Raw genomic sequence first — 23,377 nt, 5'->3', positions numbered from 1 at the left:
ACTTTGGGGTAGGTCGGACGTCCAATTCCTCTCCTTCCTTCCCAACAACAACAACTTTTATGATGGGGAGAAGGGGGAGTCAGGGCCAGTGACAAACTTTGAATATGTCCCTTTTGCCCTTATAATTGAATTTAAAGACCATATGTCCACATAGGTGGTGAGCTAGTAACAAACTTTAAACTTCATATATTGCCTTAATTAATCATACAATTTTATTTGATTTCCATAATAAAGGGGAGGTAATTCATCATTCGACTTCAATTCTAATTATTATTATAGTCATTAAATCAAGATTGCTATTGGTATTAGATTCGAGTATATCGATCAAATGATGAAATTCAAATCATATAAAATTTTGTGAGATCCTAATATAATAATTACATTTTTAATTCATATAATGCATGTGATAAAATGAATAAGTAAGGCCATTAAAATGTTTTGAGAGATGTATTTTGAAAGTAAATTCTTGATAAGTCTTTCCTGCTCGCTTCACTTAACAAATTTAATTATTAAATAATTGTGAGCTTTTAAACTAACCTTATGTGTTTATATTTGGATTAAATTTGATATTTCTCTATAATAAATTTCTTAATTATTATTATATATTAGTTTGTCATCATCTAGTATATATATATATATATATTTTATAAAAAATCTTTTATTCATTTTTCATACCCTAATTCATAAAAGATTTTCTTACAAATTCTATATCTATGAGATGAAGGAGAGAGATTATTAAATCTACACCATTAATAAATACACATACACCAACCAGCATCTATCACTCTCCAACTCAATAAATGTTTTGATTCACCTAAAAGGTATAGACACTATAATTAATTGGTTATCATTAATTATCAAATTAAATGTATTTTATTATTAATTTCTTTTATAATATAACTGACTTCTCACATCATCAAATACGGATAGAGCCTCTTTCAAATACTTTTGAAGTATAAGCATTTTTTTTTTTGTAAATATTTATCCACATCTTGCTCATCATGCACTCAAAAGATTCTAAAAGGTACCCAATCTTCCATTCTTCCCCTAGCCGTGGGAGGGACCCACCAGGGTTCACACACGTGAACATATTCTTATTGGTATCCCTAATGAAAATTATCCACAAATTTGCCATCTAATTCATTGACAACTAAACGGGATGTGAAATTTATGTTAATTAATGGTTAGCTTAAACTTATCATTTAAGAGAGAGAGAGATATATATATATATATAGGGTAAATTACGCATATACCTCTTATGATTAGGTTATTTTTTAGTTAGTTAAAAATTTTTTAACTTTTGTTTCAAATTTTCATTTAAGTCTTAATTTACTTTTTGATCTCAAATAGATGCGAATACTCTCAAATTTCTAAATATTAACGTACAAAATATTTTTAATATCAAATGACACAAAAGCCCCTCTATAATTTTGAGTTTTATCCAACCTCCTCTTCTCCTCTGTGCGGTCTCTCTTCCTCCGATGCGGATTTCGTCCTCCAACCCTTGAAATCTAACACAAAAACATTAAAAAATATATGGATTACTCATCACTGAAATCTAACCCATCAAAAAACCAATTTAACCACAAAAACAGACTCCACTCGCTGTCGTTCCACTTCCGCCAGAGGCACAGAGTCTTGAGCCGCTTCAGTTCAGGTAGGTGGGCCTATTTTGTCATCAACTTGCCTCGCCGTCATCCACTAGTACTGTGCGGGATTGATGGGTGAGTTGAGGATGTCCTTTATCAGCTTCAATTTCCAAAAAAATATGTTAAAGAAATGAATAATTACAAATACACATAGATATATCTATATATTGATATATATATATATATATATATATATATATATATAATCTATACAAAACATTCCAAACAAACCCAGTTTGTTTTGAATGTTTGATATATATTAGATCAGTGAAGTATTTCTTATACCAGTAAACATGGGGTTCTGGTGGTGGCAGGTTGTGGCGGAGATAAGAGTTCTGGTAGTGGGAGGTGGTGATGATGGTACGAGGAGGAGGTAGAAGAGGAAAGGTGTATGGTGAGGGTATTTTGGTTAAAAAAATAAGTAATGGGAGGTAAAAGGGTAACATAGTTATTTAACACATTAAAAGTACTATAACTCACCAAAAATTGATATTTGAAGTTTAAATGAAATGTTAAACGATTAATTCAAATATAAGTGTAATTTAAAACTAAAATGTTAATTTAATTGATAAATAGTTTAACATCAGGGGATCTGAGTGTAATTTACTTTTTTTTTTTAAATTATTTTTATTGCTACATTATCAAATGTTACCTTATGAAAATAGAGGGGTGCTAAACATAGTCGCGCCTGAAACTGTAGAATCATTTTTTTTTTTGATAATTAATTACTATTTATCTCTAACTTCCTTTTAGGGCTCTCAGTATGTATAATTACTATACTAGTCTCTCATCCGTAGAGAGAAACTTAGAAATCATTCACGGTTTCATCCAGAGCTATATATTGAATACAGAGAGTATGAATCTGAAAAAATCAGATCTGAAGAGAATCGAAGCTGAAAACTTGTTTTTTTAGAGAGAGAAAAGGACGAATGCAAGAAAACCAAATTATAGTTTTTTTTCATTTGATTTTTTTTTATCTGAAAAACAACCTAATACTTCAAAACAGAGAATATGGATCTGAAAAAAATCATATTTGAATTTCAAACATTTAACTTCAAAAAAAGAAATTTTAGAAAGAGAACCAGATTATAGTATTTTTTTACCTGATTTATTTTATTTTATTTTTTTATATTTTTTAATTTGAAAAATCAGAGCAATACTTCGAATATAGGAAAATTTTAGAATTGAACTTCAAACATTTAGATATGGACTTTTGTAAAAAAAAAAAATTTTAGAGTGAGATGGAATAAAGAGAGAATTTTCGCAAATAATTTCTCGGTTTCTTTTTAAGAATAAAAGGCTGGTATAATAATTATACATAATGAGAGCTCCAAAAGGAAGTTAGTAGAAAAATAGTAATTTATTATCGGGAAAGAAAATACATGCGTCAATAATTAAAATTGCGACTGAGATTTAACAGTCGCACCCGCGACTGTGTTTAGCACCCCTCATGAAAATATATAAAAATATTAAATTGGTGTTTTAATTTTTTGTCACCTTTCAAAACTATGCAAAACAAAACAATTTTTATCAAAAATATTTTATTCACTGCTCACTGTTACAGTATACGGACAAAAACAAAAACACCAAGGTAGTACTTTGATCATTTGGCTAATCATATTATTGCAGCTAATAACAGAGGATAATAGTGCAATAAGAAGTTTTAGCAACCTGAATTAAAATTAATGAATGAAACTTATTTTTGTACTAGTACCTTGAACTAATTTTAGTTAAGTTGTCCAAATCAAAAATTAATTAATAATTAGATTAAACAAAATAAATATATGATAACTGTGCAGCTTAAAGCATGCGTCTTCATATTTATGATTTCTATAAAATAGAAGTAGAAAGTACAATATATATATATATTGTGATTTTCATTAAACAAAAAATAGTTTAAAGAAGCTTAAATACAGGAAAAAAATAATTAAAGATGAAAGTTAGAGAATGTCATTAAGGGAGATATTTTAAGTCCATAACATAATATTGATATGAAATGTAATTGAATAATGTTACAAGAGTCATTTCCTTTCATTTTTTGTTTTTTACCAAGGCAAACACTGCAAACAACCAAACCAACTACAAAGACAAAGATAACCTATCGCTGAAAGCACACTCCAATAATTGGAATGGATAGAACTAAAGCACTTGATCCTCAATCACATGAGGTTTTGAGAGCTTGACAGCCTCATGAGCTAAAACATTTGCTTCTCGACGAACATGAGCAAGATGAGCCCCTTCAAAGCAGTTTGTATGTCATACATAATTGTATCAATTTCAACTGGACAAGGTTGTGTCCCAAGCACTGTAGCACACAAAATAGCAGAATCACTCTCAAAAAGAAGATTACGAAAGTGAAAGCGCATAGCCCAGAGAATAGCAGCCCGTAATACAAACGCCTCTGCCATGAGGGCCGAGCAAGCCTTAAAGTGTTTAAGAATCACAACTTCCTTCAATACACCATTATGGTCACGGAAAACCACCCCACCACCAGCTAAACACCGGTTTTTCCTAAAGGCGGCATCTATATTACACTTTAAAGCACCCACAGGAGGGGGATTCCAGGAACAACAATTTGACACATTCCGTGCAGAGGAAGAAAAATGCTGATCCAGGATGTCTGAATTAGCATCTTTAAACTCCCAAAAAGCTGCAGTCACCATCTTACTAACCTTATTCAGACAAAGCATAACCTTGTCAAACACAAAACTATTCCTGGCTTTCCAAATAGCCCATGCATAAAACGCCACCAAACATGCTGCATCCTCCCCTTTCTTACACACCGATACCCACCACTCCGCAAAATTTGATATTGGCTAGGATGCAAAATCCAAACGTAAAGGAGAAAGTTTCCACACTTGCAAAGAGAAAGGACATACCAAAATATGATGCTCTACAGATTCAGGCTCCTCATTACAGCAAGAGCACCCATCATCAAGGCTTAGACCTCGTTTCTTCAGCGCCACTTTTGTAGGAAGGTCTCCATGAACACACTGCCACAAAAAATATTTAATCTTAGGTGGGGCCAAACAATCCCAAACTTTTCCCCAACAACTATGTTGAAGCGGAGATGATGATCGATGGAGAAATTGATCGATGAATCATTGGGAAATGCTTTATAACGCTTTATTAGTTAAGTTATATAAAAAGAGAGTGGGAGCATGGAAGTGACAAAATTTAAGTCACATAGAGTGGAAATAGGAGTAAAAGTGCGCGAAGTATGAGAGCGGGAGCGCACTTAGAACATAAGAGCAACACTCGATTAAAAGGATTGTGTAACTTAATTTATTAGTGTATTTTTTCTTTCCAAAAATTAAAATTATATTTTACTTATACAAATTTGATGTCGAGCAAAAAAAAATTTCACAAGGGTATCCGGCATTAGAAACTCTGATTTGTTTTGTTAGTCATTTTACAACAAATTTCAAGAATATTACTAGGAAAAACAAAACAGTTTTTAGACGTAAAAAAAAAAAAAAGTCATTTAAATTTAGAACCCTTCTTAACTCGGTTTTCGAGAAAATGCTTATTGAAAATTCGACACATATTTTCAAACTATTTAAAAAAAGAAAAGCATTTGTTTATTTGCAAGTATTTATCAATATCTTTTTCATCATGAACGCAAAAGATATTAGGAGGTATCCATTCTTTCCCCAGCTGTGGATGGGGACCCCACCACAGATCACACATGTCAAAAGATTCTTAGTGGCATCCCTCATGAACAACTAACCGGGATGTGAAATTTATGTTAACTAATGGTTGGTTTAAAATTATTATTTAAGATATTTTTTTTCCAAAAAAGATTATTGTTCATTGCTATATTATCAAATGATACGGTACGAAAATATATAAAAATATTAAATTAGTGTTTTAATTTTTTGTCATTATTTACTAAACGTTTTAATACGGTACAAAACAAAATAATTTTTGCCAAACAAGTTTTCTTCACTGGTCCCCACTACACTACCAGGTAAAAACAAAAACACCAAGGCAATACTTTGATCATTTGGCTAATCATATTACTGTAGCTAATAACATAGGGATTATAGCGCAGTAAAAAGAAGTTTTAGCAACCTGAGTCAACTTGTTTTTGTATTTGTAGCTTGAACTAATTTTAGTTAAGTTGTCCAAACAAAAAATCAATTAACAATTAGATTAAACAAAATAAATATAGGCAAGAGTGCAAAAAACCCCTGAAGTTTCACCAAGTAAGCACACTATCCCATGTTGTATAAAAGTGAGCAAGTTAGTTCTCTTAGTTTCAAAAGTAAGCAACTTGCCCCTTTACATTTCGCCTCCAACCATTTTCCACTCGATGTTATTGTGTATTTACCACACTACCCCCTATAATTAACTTTTTTTAATAAAAAAAATAATAAAAGGCAAAATATCTTAAATTCCCTTTATAATAAAGTGAGGTATTACATGGCTCTAAATTGACTTAAGTGTTGTAACTCCTCATGTGCGTCTCTGCCTGGTTAATTTATATGACGCGGGCCGAATGGGTTTTTTTTTTTTTTTTTTTTTTTTTTTTTTTTTTTTTTTTTTTTTTTTTTTTTAGAATTGGAGAACCCGTATTCATTAACTTTTCCCTCATCTGTATTTTAATTTATTATTATTATTATTATTTTTGTAACACTTCCTCATTTGCATTCATGGCCTAGTTCAGTAGAGAGCAAAAAAATAAAAAATCATTTAGAGCACAAAACAACTAGCAACTTATCGAAGTTTCAAGCAAATAAAATCCTTGAAAGCTATTTTAAGGCGAGAAATGAGGAAGGCTTTGAGGCCAAAAATAGATTTACAATCCCAGATTTCAAATCATATATAAGAGGGGTTTTGACTACGTACCTTTCATAGTTGTACTATATCCTCAGCGATATTGTATTACATTACAAACCATTTGACATAGTCTAATTCTCAAAACTCTTCTAGTAGCTAGAAAAGACAAAAGTGAAATAAATGCACATGAACATATATATATATATATATATATATATATATATTGTCCAACAATAATTGAGGGGTATATAAATGTTTAAATGAATTGACATTGGAGGGACTGAAGGAGAGTATAGAGAGTAGATGTAAATGGAAAGGAGAGAACAAAAATAAGTTTGATTGGAACAAATGAATGCAAAAGCCTTTTTCTAGGAAGATGGGGTATAACGGTTGGAGGGTACTTTCGGAATTAATAAAAAAATATCAATTATGTGCAGCACAATATGGTAAGAAAGTGGTTGGAAGTAAAATGAAAGGGGACAAATTATTCACTTTTAAAATGAGAAGGACTGACTTGCTCATTTTTATACCACATGAAGTATTCTGCTCACTTATAAAACTTCAGGATAATTTTTACACTTTTGTCATAAATATATGATAATTGTGTGGCTTAAACAGACGTGTCTTCATATTTATGATTTCCAAAAACTAAATGTAGAAAGAACAATATATATATATATATATATATATATATATATATATATATATATATATATATTGTGATGATTAAAGATGAAAGTTAGAGAATATCATTATCGTAGATATTTAAGTCCTTAACAGAATATTGATATGAAGTGTCCAATGAACAACACAGAGATTAAATTGACTACCCATTCTCGGCGTCTCTCGGTGCAAAATTGAATGATGTTACAAGGATCATTTCCTTTCATATTTAAGTAACCAAGAAATTGATCCACGAACTAAAGGCAAACCCTTATTGATTAAGTCACGTAAAGTAAAAGTGGTAGCGCGATAGTGGCACAATTGAAGTCGCATAGAGTAAAAATAGGAGTGAAAACGCATGAAGCGTGAAAGCGAGAGCGAGCTCAAAGCATAAGAGCAACACAAGAACGATTGTGCGAAACAATATTTTTATAAAAATGAACTAAATTTTGACTCTATTTAATTTAAGAGACAACTTAACTGGAGAAAACTCATTTGAAGTTTCTGTATATTGCACAAATCAAATAATAGTGGGAAAACCTAGCTTCTTAAATACTATTAATGTTTTTTAACCAAAAAAAAAAAAAAAATGAATCACCCTGACTGAATTAAGCTTACCGGAACATCAATGGGACATTAGAAACTTGGATTTGTTTTGTTTAGTCATTTTACAACAAATTTCAAGAATATTACTGGGAAAAACAAAACAATTTTTAGACAATTATAAAAAAAAAAATGTCATTTAAAATTGGAACCCTTCTTAACTCCCTTTTTGAGAAAATGTTTATTGACAATTTGACAAATGTTTTCAAACTATTTTTTTTAAGAACAAAAAATATTTTTATAAAAATAAACTAAATTTTGTCTCTATTTAATTTAGAGATAACTTAATTGGGGAAACCTCATTTGAAGTCTGTAGGTGCAAAATTTCGCCCAACCAATAATGATTAAGAGAAATAAAACAACTCACTCAATAAACAATAAAAAAAAACAAGAACAGTATATATAGAAGCATAGAATTGCTTGATCCTTTTATTGGAGGTCTGGGCCTTGATCGGTTGGTCAATTACATATCAACCTTCGCAATAGTACGAATCATTGTAAAATAGGGCTATTGGTCGGGTAAGTCGAACCACTGGGACTGCGCAAATCTATGGCAACCTAAGTGTCTAGAGTCATTTTAGAGTGATAAGGGGTGTTCATAGAGGGTTTGCTTTGTTTGTCACTAAACTACAAATTCAGAATGCATAAAACAATAAATTGAAGGAGATTAAAAGAGAAGATTTAGAGAAGGAAGTCTAGGGAAGTGAATCCACTCCAAACCTCTACACAAGCTAATTATATGATTGATTTGGGAAATTAATGTAGAAATGATCTTGATGAATAGCAATTCATGACTACTATAACATCTTCAAGAAATTCAATTAATTAAAATGTAAGAACGACCTATCAAAGCTCCACATGCTTAAATTACCTAAACTATGGTGCAATCCTCAACATGCTCACTAAGCTAGAGATTGTCAAACAAGTAATCAATTGATGAGAGCACATGATAACAAGTCACAAGGTTAATCCATCAAAAGAAATTCTTAAGCAATGAATTAACAAGCCACTCAAAATCATGCCATTAAAATCATTCCATTGTCTTAGCTCCATTGTCACTATGAAACAACAAGCCATACAACCATGAGATTAAATCATCTAAGACAAGAGTATTTAATACAACATGATCTTTAGAACATTAAAACATCCATTACATTATGTAACATGCTCTAGATTATGGAACTAGTCAAATACACATTTCATTCCCCAAAATATATCAAAAACTAGACATGCTTACAAGGAGGAGTTTCATCACCTCCCTAGATGGAGGTTTAGTTATCCATGGATACAAAAATGGAAGAAAAAGAAGCCTCCATCTCCATTTTCGAGCTCCTACTGTAGCACTCAAGAACACCACCCTCTTTGCTCTCTTCTCTCTCCTCCCCTCCTCTAAAAATGAAGGATAGGATATGTGTGTGGCTTTGCTTCCCTCTTATCTAGATCAAGACCCCAACCAAGGCTCTCTCTCCTCCCTCCAAAAACATTTCCAACCACTCCATAAAGAAGGTAAGTAGAAATGAGGAACCCAATGCACAAGTGGCTGAAATGAGCCATTTCTGAAGTGCAATCTGCTTGAATTTCGAGCACTCGAAATAGGGCCTCGAGCACTCGAAAATGGAGCAGATTGCTCCATGCTTGCTTTGCTTTGCTTTGCCCGGACCTACTTTGATAAAATGGCCATAACTTTGTGCTCCGAACTCTGAATGATGAATTGTTTGAAGATTTGGAAAGCTGATTCAGAGATCTAAAAACTTTATGTTTTGGTAAAGATCCAATTCTCAAGTCTGGTTGGTCGAAATTGAAGAGCAAGGCAGAAACTCATTGCTGCCAGGCAGTTCTGAGCACCTCTAATAAGAAGATCATAACTCTCTGCTCCAAACTCTGAATGACAAACCGCTTGAAGATTTGGAAAGCTGATTCAGAGCTCTAAATCTTTCATGTGAAGAGGGAAGTCCAATTCTTGAGTTTGGTAGGTCAAAATGGCGAACAAACTTTGGGCTTCACTGCTGCCAGAATTTCAGAATTGGCACCTTGATATTCAAAAACTCTACAAAACACCCTTCTTGCTCCTTTATTTCAATTGAACCTGAAAATGCACAAAAACATACAAATGAAAGTAATCTGCATAATTAAACAAACAATGGACTTAACTAATGTAATTAAGGGCGCTTGAATATGCAATATTCGGCGCTTATCACACCCCCAAACTTACATTTTGCTAGTCCCTTAGCAAAACTACAATGAAAAACTTAATGAAAAGACAACCATGGGCATGCTACTACAAAAATATGATCCATGGTAAAATGAGATATATACATAGCTCAAAAATAACTTGAAACAGAAAAAGAGCTGGAGATGGGGTCATTGGGAAGACTACCTTGCATATATGAAGCATTGATACTAAACACATTTCAACATGCATGTATCAACACCATAGTCCATATAAATAACTCAATTATCATCTCTTAAATGGAAATCAACTCTAACTTCAGTGAAAGTGGATTGGATTCTCAACATGCGGCTTTTACTTTCTTTTCCAATTCCAAGACACGAGTTTTCAAATCACTGAATTCCCTTTTAAATGAAGTCCCTAAGGCATGAATTTATTACTAAACAAAGCTGACAATTTATTGTAACTCAGAAGCGAAACATAGAATGGTTGTGCAATGCTGAAGTCCCTTAAGCTTTCTAACCAACTTATGTAGCAAGCGTTAGGCCAACAGCTCCCAAACCAGATGGCTTTAGGTTGTTAAGTGTAGAGACACTCCAAAGGGCTTAATAGCTCAAGTTGGAAAGGCTACGAACTCCAGCAAACCATGCTTATTACAAGTTTATTTTTTGAATGACCGTGCAATGTTTAAGTCCTTTAAGCTTTCTAACCAACCCTTGTAGCAAGCGTTAGGCCAACAACTCCCAAACCAGACGGCTTTAGGGTGCTAAGTGTAGAGACACTCCTAGGGCTTAATAGCTCGAGTTGGAAAGGTTACGAACGTCAACTGGTCATTATTTTCTTTCTTTCTCAGTCTTTTTTTTTAGACAACTTAAATCATGCCAAAGATATTCATTTATCAGGTTCATCAAATCAAATTAACTAGGCCAAGGTCAAGGTCGATCAAGTTGCATGCCTCACAGTTTAGTTTCCAATGTGCATATGTGCATTGTGAAGCTTAAAAGAGTGTCAAATCCAGCAAGAATCTAATTGAGACATTTATGCAGACTAATTTGAATCCACATGATCATTTCAACTCAAATTTTTCTTTATTTTCAAAAATGTCAATTGCTTCTATACACAAAGTATTAAACATATGCTTCATCTCCGACAAGTGTCAAGTTATACTATCATTGCTTAGCAAAAATGTGAAACCAAAAATGTCCTATTGCACCCCCAAACTTGAATGTCACAGTGTCCTCAATGTGTGAAGACAAGTGAAACAAAATAAGAGCAAAGAAGGTAAAAGAACAATATTACCAAGTGGAGTGACGAATGCAAAAATATCCATCGATGTGAATGCGCAAAAGTGTCCCCCAAACTTGGACAGGAAGACCTGTCAAAACATAACTACTATACACAAGTAAAAGCATAGGCTTTTAAGAAAAATCAAAACAGAAATAAAAATAGTCTCATGAATTAGATGGCAAGATAAAAATCTAAACAAAACCCAAAAATTTATGTATTTATTTATTTATGTAGTATATATATATATATATATATATATATATATATATATATATATATATTTATATGAAAAGCATGCATGAGGGTGGGCATGCATGGGGTTGCCGAGAGTGGTGGGAGGTTGGTATGGGAGATGCCGAGATGGTTGAGGGTGGGTTTGGAAGTGGGTTGGTTGCAGGAGGCTCATGCATGGTGCATGTCGGTTACATGGAAGTGGGTTGGCATGGAAGGGTGAGGATGAGGTGTTGGTTAGGTTTGAAATGGTGTTAGAGAGTGGAGGTGCTGAGGGAGTGAAGGGATGGGAAGGTGAGTGGGGTTGCATAGATGGCTCGGGTTTAGAGTGATAATGGAATGTGGGTTGAAGTGGGTGTCGAGCAAGATGGTCATTGGGTTGGATTGCCGAGAAGGAGGTGAGGTTGGTTTGTTTTGAGGTTGGTGGTTGAGGCTCGGTTGGATAAGTTGGGTTGCATGGTTAGCTGCTGCAGGTGGGTTGTGGAAATTGCTGAGAGAGAGAGATGGTTTTGGGCATGCATGAGGTTGAGGTGGAGGGAATTTCGAGCACTCAAAATGGGATTTCGAGTGCTCGATTTGAAGACAGAGAGTTCGGTATGTTGGGTTGCAGTGGGATAGCAGCGGCGAGCACTCGAAGCTTGGCCTTCGAGTGCTCGAATTGGAGACAGTGGTTGCGGGATGTTGGGCTGAAAATTTAGAGCACTCTAAATGGAAGCTAGAGTGCTCTAAATGAAGGCAGTGATGCATGCAAAATTGGTGTGGTAATTTGGAGAAATCTGAATGGGATTTAGAGTGCTCCAAAATTAGGCAGTGAGCTTGGGATTGATGGTGAAGACATTTGGAGCACTCAAACTGGAATTTGGAGGGCACGAAATTGGCTCAGTAGCTTGGAAATGAATTGGCACTTGGAGATTGAATGTTTCAGCCAACTTGAATGCATGGAAGATCTTGCATGGATGGATTTGCATGGCTAGATTTTGAGTTCATGGATGAAATGGATTGAAATTTTGCATGGATGGAAAAAATTGAAATTTTTCATAGGAAATGAAAATTGTTCATGGAAATTTTTTTTTTTTTTTTTTTTTTCTTTAATGATGCATGCATGAATTTAAATTGCATGGAAAAATTTACAACTTTTACAACATCACATAAAGCATGAATGAAATTTCTGAAGAAGATTTTTAAACTTTGCAAATTCATCCCATTCCAATGCATGGATGAAAAAGTTTTTTTTCAAACTTTGCACTGCACACAATGCATGGATGAGTTTAAGAAAATTTTCAAGCTTTTTGCAACATGATGCAAAATGGATAGAATTCTCAAAAATGAAAATTTCAAGCTTAAAACATTTCAACATGATGCAAAATGGATAGAATTCTCAAAAATGAAAATTTTAAGCATAGAGAATTTTTGAAAATTTGCATGTCAGTCCTAAATTCAAGCCATGCATGGAAATTTTTTTTTAAACCTTGCACTTCATCTCCAATGCATGGAAAGTTTTGGGGAACCATGATCCAACAATGCATTGAAAATGAGAGGTTGTGCACATGAGTTGCATGCCAAAGATCCTATGAAATTGCTAGAAAGCGATGGAAATTTCTGGGAATGAAAATTAGAGCTGAGAAGGTCTAAGAGGCCGGTCTAAAATTGCGGAACACAACTGAAGACCATTTCAGAAAAATCAAAATTTTGGCTTTTCTAAACCATTTCCCAGAAAATTTCAAGGCACGAGCAATTTGAGAAGGTAGGGAAGCTTGGAACAGCGAAATAATTTCTTCCCTTGCTTTGCTAAATTTAATGTCGATAGCTAGACGAAGTTAGAGTTGGCACTAATCCTCATAAATTGGGTCCGTCAAGAGGACTTCCTCAACTTTTCGGGTTGGGATTGTGCCATCAATGCAAGGCTTAAGCCGTTGGCCATTAACCTTGAAGAGTGATCCTTTTGCAGGATCATGAAGTTCGATTGCTCCATAAGGAAAGACAGTAGTGACAATGTATGGACCATCCCATCTTGACCGGAGTTTACCGGGAAAGAGTTTTAAGCGGGAATTGAAAAGCCAAACCTTTTGTCCGGGGGCAAAAGACTTCTTGACGATGTGTTTGTCATGAAAAGCTTTAGTCTTTGCCTTGTAGATTTTTGCACTTTCATACGCGTCATTACGCAATTCCTCAAGTTCATTTAATTGCAACGCACGATTAGAGCCGGCTTGTTTGAGATAAAAATTGAACCTTTTTATGGCCCAATAAGCACGGTGCTCTAATTCTACAGGGAGATGACATGCTTTGCCAAAGACAAGTCGATATGGTGACATGCCAATGGGTGTCTTATAAGTTGTCCGGTAAGCCCAAAGTGCATCGTTTAGCCTTAATGACCAATCTTTGCGGTCCGGTCTAACCATTTTTTCCAAAATGTGCTTAATCTCCTGGTTAGAAATCTCTACTTGACCACTCGTTTGAGGGTGGTAAGGTGTAGTAACCTTATGAATGACGGAATACTTGATAAGGACGGATTTGAGATAACGATTTCGGAAATGAGATTCGCCATCACTAATGATTGATCGGGGCGTACCAAAATGACTAAAGATATGGGACTGAATGAATTGGATCACGACTTTATGATCATCGGTTTTGGTAGCCTCGGCTTTAACCCATTTAGACACATAATCCACCGCTACAAGGATGTACTCATAGCCATAAGAAGATGGAAATGGTCCCATGAAGTCAATCCCCCACACATCAAAAATTTCAACAATTAAAATGTTGGTGAGGGGCATCATGTCTCTTCGGGACATGGATCCAAGTTTTTGACATCGTTCACACGATTTGCAAAAATTGTATGCATCCCGAAACAAGGTAGGCCAAAAGAATCCGCTTTGAAGAACTTTGTTAGCGGTCTTTTTGGCACTGAAATGGCCTCCACAAGCAAGAGTATGGCAAAAATTTAGAATGCTTGTGGTCTCGGTTTCAGGAATGCATCGCTGGATGATTTGGTCCGGGCAATACTTGAATAGTTCCGGATCTTCCTAAATGAAATGCTTGACTTGGGAGAAAAACCGGCCCTTCTCTTGTTTGGACCAATGAGTTGGAATTTTACCAACCGCAAGATAGTTGACAATATCCGCAAACCATGGAAGATTGAAATGTGAAACTTGAAGAAGTTGCTCATCCGGAAAGGAATCACGGATGGCTGCGAATTCGGAAGAGTTTTCAATAAGTAAGCGAGAGAGATGATCGGCGACAACATTGTCGGTCCCTTTTTTGTCCCGGATGTGAATGTCAAACTCTTGAAGTAAGAGGATCCATCGAATTAAACGGGGTTTTGTCTCTTTTTTCGCTAACAAATGCCTAAGAGCGGCATGATCCGAAAAGACGATGACCTTGGAGCCAAGAAGATAAGAGCAAAATTTATCCAAGGCGTACACTACAGCTAGCGATTCTTTTTCAGTGGTGGTGTAGTTCAATTGGGCATCGCAGAGAGTCTTGCTGGCATAATAAATGACATGCGGAAGTTTATCCACACGTTGGCCCAAAACCGCCCCTAATGCATAGTCGGATGCATCACACATGATCTCAAAGGGAAGAGACCAATTAGGCGGTTTCATGATTAGGGCGGATGAGAGAAGAGTGCGAAGTTTAATGAAAGCTTCCATGCAAGCGTCATCAAAATTGAACGGAACATCCTTAGCTAAGAGATTACACAAGGGCCGTGAGATTTTGCTAAAATCTTTGATGAAGCGACGATAGAATCCGGTATGGCCAAGAAAAGAACGGATTTGACGGACGGAATTCGGAGGAGGAAGATTAGAGATCAACTCAACTTTTGCCTTGTCTACCTCGATTCCCCGTTTAGAAATGACATGTCCTAAAACAATGCCTTCTTGGACCATGAAGTGGCTTTTCTCCCAACTTAGAATGAGATTCGTCTCTTTGCATCTTTGGAGCACCAGAGACAAATTTTTGAGACACGAGTCAAAGGAGGAGCCAAATACGGAAAAATCGTCCATGAAAACTTCCAAGAACTTTTCAACCATATCCGAGAATATAGACTTCATACACCTTTGGAACGTTGCCGGCGCATTGCAAAGCCCAAAAGGCATGCGTCGATAGGCAAACGTACCAAAGGGACATGTGAATGTTGTTTTCTCTTGATCTTGGGGGGCGATTGTCACTTGGTTATAGCCGGAATAACCATCAAGAAAACAATAGAAGCTTTGGCCGGCTAGCCTTTCTAGGATTTGATCAATAAATGGGAGTGGGAAATGATCTTTCCTAGTTGACGAATTGAGTTTCCGGTAGTCAATGCACACACGCCACCCGGTGGTAGTTCGTCGTAGCACGAGCTCACCCGCCAAATTTTCAACAACGGTGAGACCGGATTTCTTGGGAACAACTTGTGTGGGGCTCACCCACTTGCTATCAGAGATAGGGTAGATGATTCCCGCATCTAGCAATTTGATCACCTTTTTCATGACCACTTCCTTCATATTTGGATTTAACCGGCGCTGGACCTCTCTAGTTGGCTTTGCGTCATCCTCCATATGAATGCGGTGCATACAAATGGAGGGGTCAATTCCTTTCAAATCTGCCACTGTCCAACCAATAGCTTCTTTATGCTCTTGGAGCACCGCTAAAAGGTTGGTCTCTTGGTCTTTTTGAAGGTTCGAGGCAATGATGACCGGAAGGGTTTGCTTTGGACCAAGGAATACATACTTGAGATGGGTCGGGAGCGGTTTAAGCTCAAGTTGTGGCGGAGATAGCAATGATGGGACCAGAGGAGTAGTGGAAAGTTGGGGAAGTGGTTCTTTTGGAATTTTTCAAGGAGGTACATCCATGATAGCATTAATATCAAGCAAGGAATTGACTTCTTGAATGGCTTGATCAACATCAAAGTTTGAGAAGTCAAAATGGGACATGCAAGTTTCAAGAGGATCTTTGCTTAGAATGAAGGGGAGAGATTCTTCGACCACTTCATCAATGACATCCATAAAAAAACAATCATCCTCATTGGAGGGATGTTGAGTTACATGAAAGATGTGGAGTTTGACTTGCATGTTTCCAAAAGCAATGTCCATCACCTCGATTCGGTAATTAATTGATGCATTAGCCGTGGCTAAAAATGGCCTACCAAGGATCACAGGAATGTGCTTTTTTGGGTCATGGACCGGTTCCGTATCAAGAACTACAAAATCTACCGGGAAGTAGAATTTGTCCACTTTGATGATAACGTCCTCGAGAATACCTCGTGGATGCTTGACCGATCTATCGGCAAGTTGCAAAACCATGGAAGTCGGCTTAAGATCTCCCAAACCAAGTTGTAGGTAGATTGAATATGGAATTAAATTCACACTAGCTCCTAAGTCAAGGAGGGCCTTCTCGATTTTTCTGTCACCAATGACACAAGAGATTGTGGGGGCACCCGGATCCTTATACTTCGGATGAGTGCTGTGCTGAATGATAACACTAACATTTTCAGTCAACCTCACCTTTTTTGGCAAATGATTTTTGGAAGTGCACTTTTGAGTGCACAAATCTTTGAGAAATTTTGCATAGGGAGGGATTTGCTTGATAGCATCCAAGAGGGGCAAGTTAATCTTCACTTGCTTGAAAACTTCCCACATGTCTTGAATTTTACAATTCTTGTTCCCAAAATGTGTCGACTCTTGAAGACGTTGAGGAAGCGGAGCTTTTGGCTCATAAGTAGTTTCCACATTTGGGGTGACATGTGTGGGATTTCCGTGAATGGTATTTGGACAAGAATTTGGATTGGAAGAGCTTGGATTTGGATTAGAAGAGCTTGGATTGGAAGAGCTTGGATTTGGATTGGAAGAGCTTGGATTTGGATTTTTCAAAGGAGAAACTTCCTCACTTTTGTCTCCATCGACCTTGTTGTTGACCACTTTACCACTCTGAAGGGTAATGATAGCTTGAACATGCTCAAGACTCGGCCACTCGGAGAAGGGGTTTCATCAATTGCATGAATCCCTCTAGGATTTTCAAATGGTTGAGCGTGAAGCTTACCCTTGTCCTTTTGGAGCAATTGGTTCATCGAATTAGCTATTTGGCCCACTTGATTTTTGAGCTTAGCTATGGATTGAGTATGGGAGTGAACCATTTAGAGAGTAGGCTGCAAAGATGTCAAGAGTTGCTTATTGGAATCCATGATTTGCTTGTTCAATGATTCCATCATTTACTTGTTTGCAGCTACTATCTCGTTAGTTGGATACACATAAGGTTGATTGGAAACATTTGGATTGTAAGGAGGACGGTAGCTTGAAGAGGCTTGGAAAGGCCTACCTTGATATTGAGAAGAGGGCTGATTTTAAGGCCCTTGATTTTGAAATTGGGAATTTTGTGGGGCTTGTTGCCTCCATGAAAAATTCGGATGGTCCCTCCAACCCGGATTATATGTATTGGAATACGGGTTATGCTCGGGCCTTGAGAACATGGCATTAGCTTGCTCTTGGTTGGGATTGGGAAATTGCTCCGGTGTGGGGCAATCTTCCGAGAGATGGAATGGACTAGTACATGAAGTACAAACCGAACTTGCCAAATTTTGAGACAATGAAGGAGGAAGATGTGGTGCCATCAATTGGTAGAATTTATGAGTTATGGCATCCACTTGAGATGATTCCTCCCTTATTGATTTTGGTTGACAAGGGTTGGTGTTCTTTGCAATAGTTGAGGTCGGAGCCCTACGAGAATTATGTTGAAGTGAATTTTTGCTTAAATTCTCAAGTAGGGTCCAAGCCTCATCCGCATTCTTGGACATGAACATCCCACCACAAGAAGAATCAACTATGAATCTATGGGTTTCGGTCAAGCCGGCATAGAAAGCTTGCACTAATTGCCATTTTGGGATCAAATGATGAGGACATTTCCGAAGAAGATCTTGTAGCCTTTCCCAAGTCTCATGGAGTTGTTCTCCATCAATTTGAGAAAAGCTTAGAATGGAACGCCTCATTTGGTTGGTTTTACTCACCGGATAATACTTCTTAAGGAATTCTTGTTGCAATTAAGCCCAAGAAGTAATGGAATTGGGAGCGAGGGAGTTCAACCAATATTTTGCCCTATCCTTTAGGGAGAATGGGAAAAGATGGAGATGGAGTGCATTGTCCGGAAAACCTCTCAACCGGATGGTCAAACAGATTTCAAGGAACTCATCAAGATGCTTATATGGATCTTCATTATCAAAGCCATGAAATGATGGAAGCATTTGGATGGTGCTTGATTTGATCTCATATTGAGCTGCATCGATGTTTGGCATTACTATGCAAGAAGGAGAAGCATAGGTGGTAGGGATGAAATGATCTCTAAGAGTCATTGGCTCGATATTAGGAATTTCAGCCCTTTCATTCCCTGGATTTCCTATATTATCTCCTATTGTATTAAATTCTGTTTCAAGATCCCTTGTAAGAGTAGATTCCCTAAGGTTTCTTCTAAGAGTTCTTTCAAGAGAATTGATATCAATGGGCGAATCAATTGTGGGTAGAGAGAGTGACCTACGACTGAACATCAACAGCACAGCATATAATCAACAAAGCAATTCATTATCCATAACTCCACATACGATGTTCCCTTTCTCCTCAATTATCAAGACAGAAAATAAATGGCCACGACAAGGACCGATGCTTGAACACGAAATTAAAACAATAATATAGCCTCAACAAGGGCTTGCAAATAAATTAACTACTTCTAAGCTTAACACATGCACAATATATAACAATGCGAAACTAAAAGGTCAAGAAGCTTACCTAGGGTTCTCTAGACTTACACTTTGCTAGTGTTCCCACGGCGAGAGTCGAGTCCCTAGAATCTTACAAAAAAAAAAATGGTTAAACCACACGAAAAATATGCACAAAACACAATATGCACAATCAAACTAAATTTAACCCTAAACTTTGGTTGCTAAACCATTTGCAGTCCCCGGCAACGGCGCCAAAAATTGATCGGTTGGTCAATTAAACATCAACCTTCGCAATAGCACGAATCATTGTAAAATAGGGCTATTGGTCGGGTAAGTCGAACCACTGGGACTGCGCTAATCTATGGCAACCTAAGTGTCTAGAGTCATTTTAGAGTGATAAAGGGTGTTCATAGAGGGTTTGTTTTGTTTGTCACTAAACTGCAAATTCAGAATGCATAAAACAATAAATTGAAGGAGATTAAAAGAGAAGATTTAGAGAAGGAAGTCTAGGGAAGTGAATCCACTCCAAACCTCTACACAAGCTAATTATATGATTGATTTGGGGAATTAATGTATAAATGACCTTGATGAATAGCAAGTCATGACTACTATAACATCTTCAAGAAATTCAATTAATTAAAATGTAAGAACGACCTATCAAAGCTCCACATGCTTAAATTACCTAAACTATGGTGCAATCCTCAACATGCTCACTAAGCTAGAGATTGTCAAATAAGTAATCAATTGATGAGAGCACATGATAACAAGTCACAAGGTTAATCCATCAAAAGAAATTCTTAAGCAATGAATTAACAAGCCACTCAAAATCATGCCATTAGAACCATTCCATAGTCTTAGTTCCATTGTCACTATGAAACAACAAGACATACAACCATGAGATTAAATCATCTAAGACAAGAGTATTTAATGCAACATGATCTTTAGAACATTAAAACATCCATTACATTATGTAACATGCTCTAGATTATGGAACTAGTCAAATACACATTTCATTCCCCAAAATATATCAAAAACTAGACATACTTACAAGGAGGAGTTTCATCACCTCCCTAGATGGAGGTTTAGTTATCCATGGATACAAAAATGGAAGAAGAAGAAGCCTCCATCTCCATTTTCGAGCTTCTACTGTAGCACTCAAGAACACCACCCTCTTTGTTCTCTTCTCTCTCCTCCCCTCCTCTAAAAATGAAGGACAGGGTATATGTGTGGCTTTGCTTCCCTCTTATCTAGATCAAGACCCCAACCAAAGCTCTCTCTCCTCGCTCCAAAAACATTTCCAACCACTCCATAAAGAAGGTAAGTAGAAATGAGGAACCCAATGCACAAGTGGCTGAAATGAGCCATTTTTGAAGTGCAATCTACCTGAATTTCGAGCACTCGAAATAGGGCCTCGAGCACTCAAAAATGGAGCAGATTGCTCCATGCTTGCTTTGCTTTGCCCGGACCTACTTTGATAAAACAGCCATAACTTTGTGTTCCAAACTCTGAATGATGAATTGTTTGAAGATTTGGAAAGCTGATTTAGAGCTCTAAAAGCTTTATGTTTTGGTAAAGATCCAATTCTCAAGTCTGGTTGGTCGAAATTGAAGAGTAAGGCAGAAACTCATTGCTGCCAGGCAGTTCTGAGCACCTCTAATAAGAAGATCATAACTCTCTGCTCCGAACTCCGAATGATAAACCACTTGAAGATTTGGAAAGCTGATTCAGAGCTCTAAATCTTTTATGTTAAGAGGGAAGTCCAGTTCTTGAGTTTGATAGGTCAAAATGCTAACAAATTTTGGGCTTCACTGCTGCCAGAATTTCAGAATTGGCACCTTGATATTCAAAAACTCTACAAAACACCCTTCTTGCTCCTTTATTTCAATTGAACCTGAAAATGCACAAAAACATACAAATGAAAGTAATCTGCATAATTAAACAAATAGTGGACTTAACTAATGCAATTAAGGGCGCTTGACTATGCAATATTCGGCGCTTATCAGGCCTCTATTTATACACAAAAGATTGGTTGAATTATGGTAGGACTCGCATTGCTTGTCCTCCAATTCTTTCCCTACAGAAATTCTTTACAAATAGAGCTCATTCCTTTGTATAATTTTCTTTGTGTAGTAGTTTCTTGCTTTGCTGTATCCTTCTTCTAATAGGACTAATTTCCTTTTAATGGATTTGGGCTATAAGTAACCTGATCCATGTGACATTGCTAACGGGCTGGATCTCTTGTTTCGGGCTTGAGCAATGCTACAGAGATCAATTTTCTGTGACCTTGGGCTAGTGTCTTATGATTTTGGGCTGTCAACGAGCTTGGACTAGGCTTTGAGCAGGATGGGCCTCTGACATTTGTGATGGGTATTTATATTGCGATGACGTGTACAGTTCTCATTGGAGGGAGATTTTTTCCACCACACTTTGCCCTTAATTCCCTCTTTAATTGGATTGCGGCTTCTATTAAAAAGGGAATTGAAGTTGCACGGGTGTCTATTTTGCAAAAAGACGGTTCGAAGATTGCCCATTGCCATTCTGCCTTAAGAGATTCCATAAAGGTTACTTTTGCTCTCACTACGTTTCTTGCGTTCTTCATTCCGTCATCTTATCAGGTTAGTTTTTCATCTTTTTCTCTTCGATCTTGCATTATGAGTACTTCGACTACTCCTGAGCGTATAGAGATCATAGATTCTGAGTCCACTCCCTCGTCTTCCCCTAATCTCATTAGGGTTCCCCCACCTAGGGTTTCGAACTTCCTTACACCTGTAAATAACTCGGCTAATCAGCCGGGTGCTTCCCCGATCCAGGCTGAAACATCCACCTCTGGGTCAAACAATATCCTCACTAAGGAAGAAAGAAATGCAATTTTATCTATTCGTCGCATCCCGTTCTCCATTGAATCTGTAATGGAAGAATTTGAGATTCCCGAGGGGGTAGAAATTGCAGAATACCCCAAAGGTGCTGATTTTTGCGCCGGCGAAGGCGTCGGAGAAGACGAGTTGCTCCTCTCTGTTGGACATCTCAGCGCTTTTAGGTTCCCCCTTCATCCTTTCTATCACCTAGTCTTCAACAAATTGGGGATTGCACCCCTGCAAGTAAACCCTAACTTCATTCGAGTAATCTCGGCAGTCCTCATTCGCCGGTGGCAGGAGAGTTTTGACCTGACTCTGGCTGACTTACTGATTACTTATTCTATTTCTAAGCATGGGACCGAACCTTGTCATTTCTTTTTCACTTCCCCCTTGCACCAAAGGATATGTACAGACCTCCCTACTTCTGAGAAGAAGTGGAAAGAGAGGATGATAATTGTTAAAGGGAGATGGGCCGTGCCCTAATCGAGCAAACTCCCAATCCCTCTCAAGTTCGGGAAGTTAGGTATAGAACATCCCCCCTTTCTTTATGAAGATTGTTCTGGCTGTTTCCCATGTCGAGTCTTATTCTTTCGATATATTTACGAGTTTCTTGGTGTTTTTCAGCGACATTTCCTTCTTTGGCTGCCAAGAAGAGGTTTTCCTTTTGGGAAGGGCAGGTTTGGAGCGATCCTCCCTCGGTTGAGAGCTTACTCACTTCTGCGAGTCTTAAAGCAGTTGTTTCTAGAGCAGTAACCGCTGATCTCATGGACCTCTCACTTCCATCATTTGACAGCTTCCCCATGACTGAGGAAGAAAAACAGAGGGCTGAAGCCTTGAAGAGGAAAGCTGCAGAGAATGCTCTGCTGATTATATTGCGTACAAACAAGCAGGAGAAGGAGATTGACGAAGTCCCTTTGAACAAATGGGCAAGGCTGAACCCTTCTTCAACCACGAAACCCAAGGGTGCTTCCAACCCAAAAAGCAAAGGGAAGAAAACCGAGGAGATTAACCTTGAGGATGAGGTCAGCGCCTACGTCCTTGCCAAGGATGGGGCACCTTGGACTCCTTCTTTCTCCAGGGCTGACAAGTCTATCCTCTATGTTGGTGATTCTATGATCACTGACCTATCTGCAGCACTGGCCGTCGCTCGGGGAATGTGGCTCCCCAAGGATGAAGAAATTATCGGCAGAATGGGGTTGGAACAGCTACTCCCATCTGCCCCTGTTCGAGCCATAGAGGTTTGTTCCTTCCTTCATTTCCATTGTCATAATTGTCTTACAAATTTTCTTACATTGTTATTATCTCATGACGCAGGGCTTGTATCATACTATGGCCCTCTGTGCTACTGCTGAGGCTCAGTCTCTTTCTCTTAAGAAGCTGGAGAAAGACCTCAGTAATTCTAAGAAGAAGGCATCCCATGCCATTACCAATGCACAAATTGCATATGAGGCTC

The 23,377-nt window shown here is 37.2% G+C and overlaps 1 protein-coding gene across 1 annotated transcript; it reads right to left on the bottom strand.

Moving 5' to 3' along the window:
* Positions 1–3,844: 3,844 nt before the first annotated feature.
* Positions 3,845–21,281, bottom strand: LOC132272674 (uncharacterized). Its single transcript, XM_059773775.1, has 3 exons — positions 21,273–21,281; positions 4,529–4,642; positions 3,845–4,465 (listed from the first exon to the last, which is right to left on the bottom strand). Exons 1-3 carry the CDS (start codon positions 21,279–21,281, stop codon positions 3,845–3,847), a joined length of 744 nt encoding a protein of 247 aa, XP_059629758.1.
* Positions 21,282–23,377: the final 2,096 nt, after the last annotated feature.

This window comes from Cornus florida, unplaced genomic scaffold (genome assembly GCF_030987335.1).
Source record: "Cornus florida cultivar Cherokee Brave unplaced genomic scaffold, ASM3098733v1 CherokeeBrave_3.0.0_Hap2_Chr09, whole genome shotgun sequence".
In the NCBI taxonomy this organism is placed as follows: domain Eukaryota; kingdom Viridiplantae; phylum Streptophyta; class Magnoliopsida; order Cornales; family Cornaceae; genus Cornus; species Cornus florida.
This window is presented reverse-complemented; position numbering and strand designations above follow the sequence as displayed.

What these genes read in the sequence shown, in the direction of transcription:
- LOC132272674 (XM_059773775.1), bottom strand. An exon ending in CTGTAGAGCATCATATTTTG is followed by an intron (nt 4,466 to 4,528) that starts GTATGTCCTTTC and finishes TTTGCATCCTAG; the next exon opens with CCAATATCAAATTTTGCGGA.